Source organism: Pundamilia nyererei, unplaced genomic scaffold (assembly GCF_000239375.1).
Source record: "Pundamilia nyererei isolate P.nyererei 1_Seehausen unplaced genomic scaffold, PunNye1.0 scaffold00186, whole genome shotgun sequence".
Taxonomy (NCBI): domain Eukaryota; kingdom Metazoa; phylum Chordata; class Actinopteri; order Cichliformes; family Cichlidae; genus Pundamilia; species Pundamilia nyererei.
The window spans coordinates 930,539-945,513 of record NW_005187587.1 but is presented as its reverse complement, the minus strand read 5'-3'; the positions used below and the strand labels follow the sequence as shown (position 1 = coordinate 945,513).

General features: G+C 44.7%; 2 protein-coding genes across 3 annotated transcripts in view; one reads left to right on the top strand and one right to left on the bottom strand.

Moving 5' to 3' along the window:
- Positions 1 to 13,821, bottom strand: part of slc5a10 (solute carrier family 5 member 10) — a 20,474-nt gene extending 6,653 nt beyond the window's left edge. The window contains exons 1-8 of the mRNA XM_005746989.2: positions 13,792 to 13,821; positions 13,095 to 13,199; positions 12,566 to 12,625; positions 11,390 to 11,494; positions 11,169 to 11,274; positions 10,898 to 10,978; positions 10,592 to 10,797; positions 8,016 to 8,151 (exon numbers count right to left, since the gene is read on the bottom strand). Of these exons, the coding sequence (XP_005747046.1) occupies positions 8,016 to 8,151; positions 10,592 to 10,797; positions 10,898 to 10,978; positions 11,169 to 11,274; positions 11,390 to 11,494; positions 12,566 to 12,625; positions 13,095 to 13,199; positions 13,792 to 13,806 (814 nt within the window). The 5' untranslated portion in view covers positions 13,807 to 13,821. The remainder of the gene's footprint in view (positions 1 to 8,015; positions 8,152 to 10,591; positions 10,798 to 10,897; positions 10,979 to 11,168; positions 11,275 to 11,389; positions 11,495 to 12,565; positions 12,626 to 13,094; positions 13,200 to 13,791) is intronic.
- On the top strand, positions 35 to 9,305 carry fam83gb (family with sequence similarity 83 member Gb). Of its 2 annotated transcripts, XM_005746988.2 has the most exons (6): positions 35 to 351; positions 456 to 1,399; positions 2,853 to 3,020; positions 3,934 to 4,058; positions 5,273 to 6,659; positions 8,380 to 9,305. In XM_005746988.2, exons 2-6 carry the CDS (start codon positions 908 to 910, stop codon positions 8,749 to 8,751), a joined length of 2,544 nt encoding a protein of 847 aa, XP_005747045.1. In that variant the 5' UTR covers positions 35 to 351; positions 456 to 907; the 3' UTR covers positions 8,752 to 9,305. The 2 variants fall into 2 exon arrangements, with proteins under 2 accessions (XP_005747045.1, XP_005747044.1); XM_005746987.2 differs by having other exon boundaries at positions 35 to 1,399.
- Positions 13,822 to 14,975: the final 1,154 nt, after the last annotated feature.

The following is a 14,975-nucleotide window of genomic DNA, read 5'->3' as shown; positions in this document are numbered from 1 at the left end:
TATATATATATATCCTGCCCTGTGTGCTGGCAGGAGGGTGGAGTTTAATGCCTCTCTTTCCTAACCAACTACCGGACACTCCGCCTCTCTGCCCCCGGACACCGAGCTTCCGTTGCCGGATTCCAGGGTCAGACACTCGCCGGCGGCTCCGCCACACAGTCTGCTGGACCTGGACGAACTTCGTGTGACTGCAGCGACACTTTCAAGTAAAGAGGCTCGGTACCGCCACGTTAGCGAAGACTGCTTTGTGTTCTTTCCGGGAAGTTTCCTTTCTTTGAACATCTGTACACCTCTGGCTTCAGGCTCGCGCTCCGACACAACAAAAAAAAAAGAAAAAGAAAAAGTGGAAAAGTGAGTCGTCAGCGCCTCAGTCAGACTGAGTCACACACAGTTTAAAAGTTTTACCGAAGGACTAATGACTTCTTTCTTTGTGTCGACTGCCTGTTCCGCTTTAGACTGACTCACTGGCAGACAAACACTCATCCACCCAGACAGCTGCTCGTCTCTCTCCGTGTCTGCCGGGCCCCGAGGCTGGAGAAGCAGCCGAGCCGGGCCGCAGCTTTCCGCAGTTTTCCGGCTCCTGTCAGGTGTAAGGCGTGGCGCTGGGCGTGGAGGAGGGGGGCTTTGTTCCAACCACACCTGAGAGAGAGAGAGATATCTGTAACCCGAGAGCAGGGCTGAGCTGGAGCCTGCCCGGGTTGAGGAACTGATAGCGGTTTATTTGCCTCAGATGAAAATATCTGCCATTGGTCTGGTTTGTCCCCGGTCACGCGGACCCGAAATGGACCGTAATGACAGATCGCACTTCTTCCATGTTTGAACCCCCGGACGGACGCGTGGAAAGTGGGTCAGAGCAGAGTGGTTTCAGTGTTTAACTATTTACTGACCGGCGGGTTTACTGGGGGTCATGGCGCTATCTCAGGTCCAGTGTCTAGACGATCACCACGTCAACTGGCGCGTGAGCGAGAGCAAACCGGAGTTTTTCTACAGCGAGGACCAACGGCTGGCCCTCGAGGCACTCATCGTCGAGGGCCGCGACGCGTTCACGGAATACATCAGCAAGCATGGCGTCCGGGAGTTCCTCTCGGAACCGGAGTTGGAGCGGATTGTACACATGGCGGAAGCATACAGGCCCGGCTACGAGCATCTCCAGAAACCCGGGACGCCAGGGCCAGGGAACACAACTCCGGGGCCCTGGGAAGAGACCGGAGACGATGAGGTGTCTCTCGAGTACTGGCCGGACCGGTCTGAGGGCTCCGTGGCAGAGCTGGACCTAGGCTGGCCCGAGGCCATCTCATACCGAGGGGTCACGCGCGTGACCGTGCACACACAGCCTCCAACCGAGGGGCACACGCACATCAAGGAAGTGGTGCGGAAGAGCATTGCGTCAGCCCAGAAGGTAGGCAGAGAAGAAGATGGAGTTTAGAGGTTCTCCACCAAAACAGAAACGCTTCACAGTGACGAGAATTAACCAGTTAGCTTATTGTTTTTTCACCTCTTTATGTTGAATTATGTTAATATTCGCGATTTGATGCTTGGATTTTTATCGCAAGGTGTTTTTATTTGACTCCTCCATTCATGTAGCCAAAATGTGGGGGACAAAACACATCTTAGCTGAGTACAAATTCATGACGAGCAGCATAATACAGAGACCTGAAACGCACCACAGCACTGAGTCAACGCAGCAACAGGAAACCGCATTAACAACTCATCAAAAACTGGAGTGCATTTTCTGTGCTGGCAGTGAATGCACCACAGTGAATAATTGTTTTCAATATTTCTCCAGTCAGTGAATGTATAAAGAAGTTCACTGCCACAAACCCGCAAGTTTCAAAACAATGCTTCACCATCACATTAAAGCAAAGAAGAAAAATCACTTTGTGCACTTAATAAAAATGATTTTGCTTGGCGTTAAAATGATTAGGCGAGTAATCAGTTAGTGGTCTGACAGGAAATTACTGTTGTGCCTCATCTGAAAAACACTTTGGCAATTAAGATTAATTGTTAATGACAATAACTCTTCTATCAATCTATTTATTTGTTGGCTGTTGCTGTTTGCATGATCGTTTTATCTTGTTATTAATATTTGTCTGTTGCCACCATGATGCAGAGCACAGCACATTATGTTAGCCTGACTTTTCTGTCACCTTTCTGTCTTCATTTCATAATTTGCCACAGACCCGTCTCAGAAACCCGCTTCCCTTCATTATAGTTTAAATAAAACAAGTCCTGTCTTGACACGAGAACAGAAAAAAGTGGGGGGGGGGGGAGGAATGCCCTGACATCACTGAATTTGTCACATGCCAGCAGGCTTCCTGTCACATCCATAAATGCTGGTACATGTTCATGCAGTAGTCCAGCTTTGCACCTGAGCGACAAAAGAAACATTGAGGCTTAAATGAATCAGACTTAGTGCCAAAGAGAAAGGCTGGTTTTCACCGCACATGTATTTTCACAATAAACGTAATACAAAAAACATGAAACATTTCAAGACTTATCATCATTTTCCAAAGTCTACCTAATGCTGCTGCTTTAAACGTAATCTTTAAGCTGGATCACATAAAGAGAGCCGCCTGTCTCTACTGTTGCAGCGTTGCGCAGCACATACTGTCCACCCACATTTTATCACCTCTCTGCCAAAAAACAGCCTCTGTTCCTAACAGGCTCTAAACTACAGGAATATTATGCTCAAATTTCTTGTGTTCCCAGCTTCCTTTGGGGATTGAATATCGCTGATAAAAGCAGCTGAAATAGAACCCACCCTCAGAGACCAGGAAGCACTAACACTAACATTTGTGGTTTTCCTCTATGTGTATGTGTGCTGTTATTTTTTTTTTGTTTGTTTTTTTTAGGTGATAGCTGTGGTGATGGATGTGTTTACAGATGTGGATATCTTTCGAGACCTGATGGATGCAGCCTACAAACGCAAGATTCCTGTGTACATAATCATCGACATGGCTGCGGTGCCCTGCTTTCTTTCCATGTGTGGCAGAGCTGATATGCACCGTGGACACCTAAAGGTTTGTATTGCCAGTCACATGCATGCACGCATGGATGATGTTTTGCTGGGCTAGTTATAAAGAAGGGTACGCCCAATAAGTATACAGTAATGGGGAGGGGGAGGATTGGAAAAAACATCTGTTATTAAAGACACCTTTTTGAAATTATATTGTCACTATACAAAGGAACATTTTTGGGCGGCCCATGATTGATGTAGGTTGCCAGGTTTGTGCCTGCGGGTATTTGTGAGGTGCATGCTGCAGCTAGTTTGCAATAGCTTGGTTTTCTTTGTTATTCTCTGGCTCTCTTAAGTTGAGTTGAACTGGTCTAGGCAGTAACAGAAAATACTTAAGAGTTTCACGGGGGATTTTTTTTGGACTGGAGGCCAGAACGACGGCAGTTAAATTCCTGTCTATGCTGCAGGCAATAAAACCACACAGACTTTTTACTTTCTGTAACATGTTTTCCTTTCGCTTCTCCTTATTCCTTCCTCACGGCATTTACCGCATTGCCAGTCTCTTTTTTTATCTGACATCTCTTCCGTTATTGTGAGCGCCATCACTCCCGTTGTTAATGTCCCCTGTGAGATTTCACACACAGCGTTTACTTACGAGGTAACGCTCAGCCTGTCAACCACACCCTTATCACAGAGCCGAACACAAACACCACAGGGTGTGTCAAACAGGCATGCACGTACGTAGATAGAAAGTCCATGCTCTAACCTGTAGAGGCACCCAGTGGGAGACTATGGAGGTATTAAAGCTGAGCACCGGCTCTTGAGTAACAAGGAAACGCATTCTCTTCTGCCTCTCCATTCTCTTGTTTCCTCTATTTTGCCCTTTGTTCACTGAAACCTTTCCATCCATCAGCACTAAACCCTCTAGAGGCTTTGGTTACCAAGCACTAACCCTTTATGTATGTGTGCATGTGCAGAACCTGCGCGTACGCTGTTGTGGAGGCGTGGAGTTCTTTACGCGATCGGCACAGAAGGTGCGTGGATCTCTGAGCCAGAAGTTTCTTCTGGTAGATGGAGACAGAGCCATCTCTGGCTCCTACAGGTGAGCAGCGTTCATTTGTGTCTCTAAATCTGCACAATTACATATTTTAAATTAGCCGTTAATTGCATGACCTTTTCCACTCAAAAATAAACAGGCATCCGTGAATTTCCCATGACCTCTGTGGAGGGCTTTAGAGCCTTTCAGCTCGCTGTTTTGGTTTTCTGACCTGCAGGTTTACTGGTCTGGTTTAGTCTTACCCAGTCCTTCCTGCTGCAGCATGCAGCTGCTTGCAGGAAATGGCCTTAATAAATCAGTCATACACATGCATTCCATACAAGACACACAGAGCTAGTAACTAACTGGTGAACATGCTGGAGCCTTTGACCACCATTTGTGTTGAAGAGCTAAACAGACCTACACGGAGAGTGATTGCTGTTCTGTGTTTGCTAAGATAACACAAAAAGCGTAGCATCAATGTGGACAACTGCTTAAAGCCACTGTACCCCAGCTTTTCTCATTATTGATGGTTATCGTGGTTTCTCACCTGTCAGGGTCCTGACCTCTGAATCCACTCGATCCAGGTGCCTGATTCCTCCGGAAGTGTGACATGAATCGAATGGGTTTTTTTTTACTGTCAGCTTGTTGTTATGCATTGTGAGGCATGGCTAGTGAATTGTGTTTTGAGAAACAAGCGGATCAGTGTTGGCTTAAAATTGTTTGATTCAGACTGATTTGTTGGGGAAAATTGATTCCCCTCCCCAGCTGAAATTACAGAGTAAATGCAGACTCAGTGTCAGGCTAAAGATGTTGACGGAGTGTAAGGGAAGTATATTAAAGTCCATTGCTCTGCTTGTTTTGCTTTGGAGCCAGCAGTTACATGTCATAACAGTCACAATACGGTTTTGTTAGTGGCCAAAGCAAATTTTGAAAATTAGGTGTGTTATCCTTACCGTTTACTGTCATTTATAGTTGCTTCTTTACTGAAATGTCGGTGTAATGTGAGACTGGATCTGTTAGAAGGAATTTGAGGAGGAGTACTTATGCAATGTGATCAAAGACCAAAATGTGGTGCATTACATCAGAGTACAAAAGCGTGTTATAATGATTAAACTATTATAATCTCAGATTTCTGTTTTCTCAGTGGGAGCTGTGACTTGGAAGAAGGAGTTTAGATGTGATAAACAGGACTGGAATAGAGCTGGTAGGAAAAAAAATGTGCAAAGAAAACATTGAAGTCCCTTCTGAGACTTCTCTCCATTTCTGTGTTTTTCCAGTTTTACCTGGTCCTCGTCTCGTTTGGACCGTAACCTCATCACTGTGATCACAGGACAGGCAGTGGAGACCTTTGACCTCCAGTTTCGGGAGCTTTACCTCACGTCCAGAGGCGTGTCACTCAACAAGGTTCCTATGACAGACGAGCCGGTACCTGACCCTCTCCCTCAGGCGGCTCCTGCACCTGTGCCGGCTTCTGTTGCCAGGAAGCTCATCAACCCCAAATACGCTCTTGTCACCACGGGGACCCACATAAGTCCCACTTCATCTGACCAGAACTCCAGCAACAAGAACTCAAACTCCCAGAATCCCACTGGGCTAAAGATGATGAAAGCACGGCTGAAGGGCGTTATTGAAGAGCCACCCATACATCCAGGATTAGCCAATCTGGAAAAAGCATACCTGATTCCGTACCTGCCCACCTGGCCTGAGCCAGACCCACCAAGTGACGTGATTGGCTTTATCAACATCAGGGATGATAAGCGGGCCAATCAGGTTCACTTGCAGAGGTCGGAGAGGTTTGAGGTTAGTCAGGCTATACGCTTCAGCTCACCATTTTCACAGCCAGCACAGACTGAGCAGCCTGCTTCACATCCTGCAAAAGCTGCAGGATCAGCTGACACCCCCTCTGCAAATACAAGCCTGAAGCCTTCGACTCCTGTGAGTCCAACTAACAAACAGCTCCCATCCCCCGCAGCTCCCGACACAGACCAAACTGATTCCCCTAAACAGCCCAACACACCCCCAGCACAGGATGCACACACACCAGCTGCACAGACTTCCACTTCACCAGCTAGTGTTACTGCTGATTCACAGCCAACAGAAAATGCTGCAGAACCTCCACAGACACAACCTGTAGCACCTCCTGTTCCTAAACGCCGCACCCTGCAGCTGCTCATAGAACCTGCCTCCTCAGAGAAACCTGGTGAAGCGCAGGTCACTCTGGTAAAAATGGACCAGCTGGAGAGTCTCGAAGGCTCATTTAAGAAAAAGAGACCCCAGAAAGAGGTGACCCTGATACGTGGCCGCTTAACGTCAAAGGACAATGACCAGGACTCTGGGAGCAACGATAATGACAGCCAAGACAGCACCAAGGTCAACTGTGACCGAGCGGTCAATGACGAACCCTCGAGTAACTCCACAGCATCGGATGAGGAGTTTTACGATTGCGCGCAGCCAGAGCCCAATAACCAGCTAACCAATGGAGTGACAACAGGGTCCGGCCGAGGACAACGCCAAGGAGACGGTTTCAACATGATGGCCCGCTTCTCACAAAGCATGCTGGACTTGCGAGAGCCCAACCAATCAGAGGACAGTGCTGCTCTCATCCACCAATCACAGCAGCTGCGCAGACAGGAGCACCTCTCCCCACACAGGCACATAGGACAGGTGAGCACTCGGTATTACTGCTCGAGTGATGCTAAAATAATCAAAAAATGGGAAATCACACACACACATCCCTACAGCACTTTATCAATGCATACACACACACACACACACACACACACACACACACAGAAGGATGCATTAGAGGTCATTTGGGGTTCACTATCTTGCCCAAGAATGCATACAAGCATGAGGAGTCAGGGATCGAGTCGCTGACCTTCTGACCCTCTCTTTCACCCGAACCATGCATCAGTATATAAAAAAAAAAGTTCTATTTGTTCATGATTACCAAGTAGTATGAAGCTTTAGTGAGTTTGTAATAGAAGGTTCATTACTCTTTTTCATAGTGTCAAGTCACATTTTGTCAGATGTACACACAAGGTGTTGTTGCTGGACTCACTTCACATTCGTCACATATGAAAGCTCAGGAAGAACCTCTCGAAGTCACAGTTTAACACCTCAGTTACCCTGTGGTGTAGTCTTTCAGAGAGGAGTGTATTTTGACTCAAACTTTTATTTTTTTAAATCTCATTTTTTAAGTAGATCTTAGTGCCAAAAGAAAACCAAACAGCCAATGAAAACAAAACTAAGCCGTGAGTGAAACAGGACGTGCACTTCTCTCCTCTCCGGTCTTGTGATTTACTCTGTTGCCAACCCGCACGCCTGTTTAGGCACGGTTTAAAGCAAGCAATACAAACTGCTTTGTGACAGATATCCATATAATGTTTATAGCTTCACTTCTCAATATTTATTACCACTTAAAATGAAGCCTTATAAACATAATTTACCACTTTACAATAAACATGAATTATTATCTTTTCATTTTTTAACAGTAAGTAAATGTATTTGTGTTTCTATAAAGTGTTGCCAAGAGTTTAAGTGACATTTTTAAGCTTTTTAAAAACAAGAACACACTGTTTTACTGCATAATCTATATTGAATATCTTCTTTTACAAAGATGTCAGTGTCAGGCTATATTGATGAGTCGCGTAATCATTCGATTAAAAAAAGAAAAAGAAAAAACAAAACAGCTTAATCCATTAGGGAAGTTTCTGCCCTAGATGACACAATGCTTAATCTTTTAAACGTTTTTAATGCGTAATGAGTAATCACTGACAAAACCACTGCTGAAATTCCCAGAAATTGTGATTGCTGTCCAAAAGTATGCAGCACTTACTGGAAAAGCACACATTTATGTAACCCACGTCAAAATAGGCGTGTCTCATCAGTGGTACCAAAAGCAAGTCCCTACCTGCTTGCGGTACATGCTTACATGACATATTTTTCCCCTCCAATTTAAAAGGTATTTGCGTGTCTGTGCGCATGAGCGACTGAGCACCCACGCTCGTGTACACTCACCGGGGTAGAGAGCTCGACTGATCATGCCAGGGAGGACGATGAAGATAAAGGGCAACATCTTTAGATAGGCGGCAAAGATGGAGGCTCCTTTCACATGACTCATGTTCTTAGCCGATAGGGACCTTTGTACGATAACCTAAACACACAGAAAGGTGCTTAAAAATATTTCCATAAGACATAATCAGGTAACATATGGTGTAATAAGATATAAATGAATATAATAAATAGTAACATTTCCTGTTAACAGTAGAGAAAAACATGGATAATGAATAGCAGTGGCTCCAGAATTGACCCCTGAGGTACTCCTTAGAGAATAATGGAGGATTTAGAGTTTTAATTCCCTCTCTGTGCTCTTTCTGCTTAGTTGTTTCAGACCTCTAGATCTCCGGGTCGTGATGCAAGAGCGAGAGGACCAACAGTAGTTATCGCCAAACCAGGAAGTTATCATCGGCCCACCCGAGCAGCTGGCCCAGTGATAGGAGGTTACCGCTACTGGCAGGGCCAAATGCTCCAGCCTGACTCGGCCCAGCTGCGTGTAGAGACCCGCTCCGGGCGGTCACCGAGACGACACAGTCCCGGCTACAAGAAGGAAGCCCACACGTCACCACAGCCACCAGACAACCAGACGGGATTACTTGGAGTTTCTTTCTCAAAAATTAACACTTTTAAACACTTAAGAGCACGAGGAGGAGCACCGCAGAAGAAAGCACCTCAGAATAATAAGCCTGTCAGGTAGATCTGTGGGCCGGTCGGGGAACGTGAGGACATTAATGCTTCATTGTGGGATGTGTTGTTTTTTTGTTTTGTTTTTAATCCTCTTTTTGTTTGGAAACTGCGACGCAAAGCTTACAAGATCTGCTTTACTCTGATATCTCTGGGTGGTTTCAAATGAGTGACTGACCAAAAAGAAAGTTTGCTGACGTGTTTGTGCGGAAATAAACTCTGATAATAACATATCAGGTGTTTGTGTTTACAACATGCAAAACAAGATAGCATGCACTCTTGCAACTGATTTATGAGTGATCTGTTTTTTTTTTAAGATATGGTACTGTGTTTGGTCAGCTGTGATTCTCTTCAGCCAACCCATGTCACGCACCGTGCAGTGTATCTGTGACATGCAGGCTCTAGGCTCTAGTGTTGATATCATGGGGACTGGTTGCTGATGGTGAGAGGGTGTTGCTTTGAAATCACTGGCAGACTTCCCTGATTACCTTTGCAGATGTATGAACATGTGTGAAAAACATGGGACCAGAAGTTGTAATGTTGTAAATAAAAAGACAGTTAAATTTGTCCCATTGTTTTGTTTCAACTAGCTCACATAAAGCATTAGTTCATTTAAAAATGCCACTGTATTGTACAAACATCTTAATATTTGAAGGAAGAATATCATTACTAAAAATGAAAGATATTATCTCAAGCATACAGCGCCTGACAACCCAGACAGCTGATCAGGAAATATTCCAGGGTAAATGACTGTGAATGAACACTCCGAGGTATTTTTAGGTATGTTTGCTTTTGCTTCCTGGTTTGCAGAAAAATATAATTGTAGCTTCTTGCTTTCTGAAGGGATTTTTGTAGCCTGGAGCTGAGGTTTGGCTTGCAATCAGCATCTGGGCAACACGGCAGAGCCCAGCCTTTATTCTTTTTGCAGAGGTTTGAGGATGCAGTGACACTAGCGGAACAAAGTCTAGTTTCCAAAGTGCCGCATAAGAAACTGGGACCGTTGTGGCTCATAAAGAGATCAAATTAATATTGACCAGAATGGAATTCAGCTTCTTGGAGCGGCTCTCCAAACATAGTCCAGCTTCAAAGTCCTCCATGTCCCATAGTTAAAGCAGATAAACACGTTCTCAGATTTCTTTAAAAAACTATTTAGTATTAGAAGTATTCAGACCCTGTGCTATGGCAGACCAAACTGTCATCAGAAACATCCTTTGCAATGTGTGTAGACCTTGATCATTTAGTTACTCAGCGGAAACGTGGAGGTCATGGCAGTGCGTTGAAACAAAACTTGCAGTCTCCACTGCTCAGCGCCTGTCTAATGCTTTTCTTATGGTGAAGTGCGGGAACAGTGAAGCATGACAGCAGCATCCTAGTATAGACGTGCTATTCAGTGCCTCAATCTTGAGATTAGTCAGCGTGCTAGAAAGGATAAATAGAGCCAAACACACTGAGGTTTGTAAAAGTAATGTGCTTCAGAATGCAGATCTTTGAGCACAACTGGGAAACAGCATGAAGTGACTTCATGACAAGTGTTTGACAGCCCTGCCAAGACTAAAAAGACAACAAAAAGAATGTAAAATTCCTCAGCAAATACGACAATGGCATTTCACAAATGCTTCTTTGTGGAACTCACAAGGGATCTATGAGGAACAAAAACACCTGCTTGAATAATGTCAGTCAACACAAAAAGGCTCGGACATTTTTCATGTGTGTTTGAGGTGAAAAAAAAATCTTAAAAAAAGCAACAATTCTGTACTCAGAAGATACAAATAAAGTATCAATCTGATACCAATACCAGTATATAGATCGATCCTCACACCTCGAGTATTTGAATTTCGTCCTTCCAGACTTACCTGGTCGGTACACCAGTACCATGTGGCCAGTATGGTGAGCCCCAGAGTCATCCCGGGCCAGGGAAGGTCTCCGGTGACGGCGTCTCTGAACAGGTGCATGGCGTCCTGCCGTGGCAGGTGGCAGGTACTGTTGGGAATAATTTTACTTGGTATCGCTCTGCTGTACTGCTCGGCCAGCTGGCTGTAGCCACCAATCTTATTGAAAGCTGTGGATGCACATTTATTGCTGCTGTTGAACAATTATTGATTGATATTGATTCTGCAAATTGGCCCTGCAATACTTTGTGTTTATGAAACAGCACATACCAGTGACTGTTAGGATAATTGCACCAATGAGCATGATAAACGTCTGGAGGGTGTCTGTGTAAATGACAGCAGCGAGACCACCTGAAAAACAGAGATTTTATTTGCGCAAAGAAACAAACAAGTGCCGAGTCTTACGTTCCAAAATATGCAATATGTTTGTCTCTGGGATTTCTGTTTGCATAATAAAATATTAGAATTAACGTTCATCAGAATTGTTGAAATTCTTTAAAAGAGCAAAAAAACGCGAATTGTAATGCACTTTCATATCTACCTGCAATGGTGTAGAGCGCAGTGACCACCAGCATGAGGACGGTAGACAGGTACAGGTTCCACCCAAGACACACCTGAACAAACAAGGCTCCAGAGTACAGGTCAGTCTGGTGAGAGAAACATGCCAGTCAGCGATGTTGGCAAACAAATGAACTCAAATCTGAGACACTTGTACAGTCAGATGGGGTTGTATGTAGGTGTGTTTGTGCCACATAGTCATACTGAAATCTTTGTGAAGACGGACAACATCAGCGAGAGGACAGCCAGGTAGGTTCTGATCCTCTCTCCTCCAAAGCGACGTCCCAGATACTCTGGCATGGTCACGATCTGGACACAAGACAGTTCAACATCTTCAGCGTGCCACAGCTACGCGGAGGAGGCATACTTTAAGAGACAATTTATCCCAAAAGCTACAAAATCTATATATTTTTCTTCATGGCCTGATAGTCTCATATTGCCATTTTGATTATTTTTCAGTGATAATGCAATATCAGTCTGTAGAAGAAAGTGTGAGCTGTCTGGGAGAAAACATTTGTGCATGTGACAGGAAGTAAACACTACTGATGTTTGCTCTCAGCTGCGAGCTTCCCTTTTCTGTGAAATTGCATCACAAGATGTGCCGGGGGGGGGGGGCGGGGAACCCTAAATGACTTGTACAAAAAAAGGACGGGTAGATCAATAAGGTGAAAGTCTATTTATACCACTGACCGCACACAGATCACTTTGATCTGCAGTGGGTCTGACCAGTGAAACTGTGATAAATGTGCAAATTACAGAAAAGGTGCTGGTAGTTCATTGGCCAGACTGTAATTATAAAAATGCATATAGTGTCTTTTTTTAACTACTGCAGAAACAGACATTTCTGTGGAAGGCTGTGGGATCAGTAGGAAAAGTTGTAAAACTTATGAGAACACAGCTCACAGGTCAAAATCTATGCACGTCATAACATTTTCCAAAGCTGTCCAGTGGGCCATCTTTCCCGACCGGTTCTGGTCCCTGTACCTTATGTTTGACACCCCTGATGTGGCTGGATAAATAACCCAAAAGGGAGGAAAAAAATGCGAGTTATGTCCAGTGACCTATTTCCTTAAGAAAACTCTGGATGGATTCAAGATACCGACTATGAAGAAGTTTAGTACGTTCACAACTGTATTTATGACTTTATTTTTTTAAATATATGTGCCAACAAACAATAAAATGAGTACTAAGATGTGTGTGTGTGTGAGTGCTGTGCAGTAACACCCTTCTGGGGAATTTACAAGGCGGGGGAATCCTTGTTGGGGAAAAGCCTCCTGGCACCAAAATGTACCTGCAGAACCAGCCTGAACAAGCAGATGGGTACCTGTGTGAGTGTGTGTGAGTGTGTGTGCATGTGTGTGTTTGTGTGTGCCGACCAACCCCTGAGGAGATGTAGACAGGCACAAATACCCAGGCTAGAGCCAGCAACACATAGGTGGCCTGGGGAGAAGGGGTCAGATAGAAAACAGAGGGGTTTAATGAGAAATCCGCCAGAGTCAGCTCACAGGTCTCTTTATTTAAGACGCATGCTCTGCGTCCACATAGGACAGCTATGCTGCTGCTGCCCCCTGCTGTAAGCTGCCTGTTACAGCTGAAGAAAGGAAGACATTGAAATGACAAACTTTTGTGGTCTAGACAGCCATGTTCATATTAGGTAAACTTTCTGTTGTAAAGCAGGTAATTGCAACTGATGTTATTTTTATTTAGCTGCAAATGTCATATGCCCCCCCTCCTTTTGTCTAGTCAGCACACCACAAAAGAGACAAGTTGTCGAAGGATTAGCAGGCTTGTTCTGCTTCATTCCATGCCACAATGCATTTAATCACCATTAACAGATACAACAAAACAGCATTTCGTATTGTTTTGATGAGCACGCATGTTTCTCTGACTGCGGTTTTGTGTTTCTCACATTCCATTCAAAGCCGGTGACAGCGATGCCTCCGGCAGCTCCCGTCCCCGCCAGACCGATGAACAGACCTGAGCCCTCTGAACTGGCAAAGAGAGACGATCCAATCTGTGCAAGACAGAAGAAAAGGTCTGGAGGTTTTACTGCAGAAAAACTCTGCTGCAAACACCTGACCTACATGCAGAGTTTGTGGACTTGATGCTTGTGCTCAAAATGATGGAAAATCTTCTCAGAGGGTTCAAAACTTTTCTTTTTTTAAACCTGCAACTGTAGCATGTCTTCCTTCATTTCTCATGTAGCCTCATTAACGTCAGTGTTTATCATCACATTGTTATTTACTTAATGAGAAACAGTTTCCGTTAAGCATAAGTCTACCAAGTCTCTCTTAAGTTCAGAACCCAGCTTGGCCTTACAGTTTTAGCTGTAAGGGGTGGCTGAATTTTAGTAAAACAAGGAGAACTGATTTCTACATTTTTCTATCCCCCCACCCCCACACACAAAAAATCCACCCTTTTAACTGCCTGTAAGAACCATACAACTGTTTACTGATGCTTGATTGACAGAACAAATCTACCCAGAAAGTTGTGTATCTCCTAAAGTCAGTGTAGCCTACATCTATCACTTTTACCATCTGTGAAAACTAAAATCAACTTATTGCAGGTCACGCTTTATTTCCACAGTTAATGTCAGATGGACTCACCGGCCACCAGGCCATGTCCCTCCCAGCCAAGAAATATCCACTCAGTGTGTTTCTGCTCACCCTGCATGAGGACTGACACACAAACTGATTTGCACAAACATCCAAAACGAGCTGAATTAGTAGAACGGCACAAATTCATTCACGCCTCTCGATTCTTACCCAGATGCCAACAGCGAGGTTGAGAAGAAAGTAGGTCGCAATGACAATGATGTCTGAGAAGCTGAAAGACTGTGACAGGGCGTAGAAGCTGATGGTGGAGTTAGACATCCTGAGCGTTCGCAGCACTGTCGAAAGGTTCCCTGCGGCCACACACACCTGTCCGCCTCTGCGATTAGATTCTCATCTGACGCTGGAACTTTGCAAACACCATAAACTCGAGAAGAAGATGATACACACCCTAAAAATCTGCAAACCCTTGCCTTTAAATGCTCACTTCCCATCCAACGCACTCACGCTGTCAAACACACACACCTGGCCCTCGCCTGCGAGCTGACTGGTCTGCTACCAAAACATCTCGAGGCACACTGTTACATCTGAGTGTGAAGAGGGCAGACCAGTGGCTGAACTGATGATTAAACACATCACCTTAATGTGGCACCTGAAGTGCTGACACACACACTCTGCTAGGGGATAATGGAGTGCACAGTGTGTGCGAGCAGGGAAGTACTGATGTAAATCAGAGTCCACGGTGACACACACACACACACACACACACACACACACACACACACACACACACAGATGGTCAATCATTGCCGATGACAAGTTTATAATCATTAGCGTCTAAACACACAAAAATCTGTTCTGGGAAGTGCTAAGCAGGGTCAGTGGAAGTGTGTGAGAACGTGTCTGAGCTGTTTATGGTTTCATCCTGATATCTTCAGGAGGTGATACAGTAAATAAGACACCGTAGAGGCCTTTCTTTACAAAAGAAGATGCTGGAAATGCTGGAAAAGTGCCACAAATGGATAATAAATATAGCGTATCCTTCTTACAGCAGCTATTCTGATGAATAGTAGTAGTTTAGTTCATTCTGTCTATAGTATAGTTCACACACCTGGATGCTTTCATATCAGACCCCTAATTAATGCTTACCTGTTACTTCATGGCAAATTTGCTGCTGTAAAATCTGCCTGTGCTACAGTCTGTAAAAACTCATTCACACAAACATTTTTTAAATGTGT

Coding starts and splice junctions, on each gene's coding strand:
- fam83gb (XM_005746988.2), top strand. CDS start 908: ATGGCGCTATCTCAGGTCCAGTGTCTAGACGATCACCACGTCAACTGG. Junction 4,059..5,272: donor GCCATCTCTGGCTCCTACAG/GTGAGCAGCGTT, acceptor GTGTTTTTCCAG/TTTTACCTGGTCCTCGTCTC. Junction 6,660..8,379: donor CACACAGGCACATAGGACAG/GTGAGCACTCGG, acceptor CTTTCTGCTTAG/TTGTTTCAGACCTCTAGATC.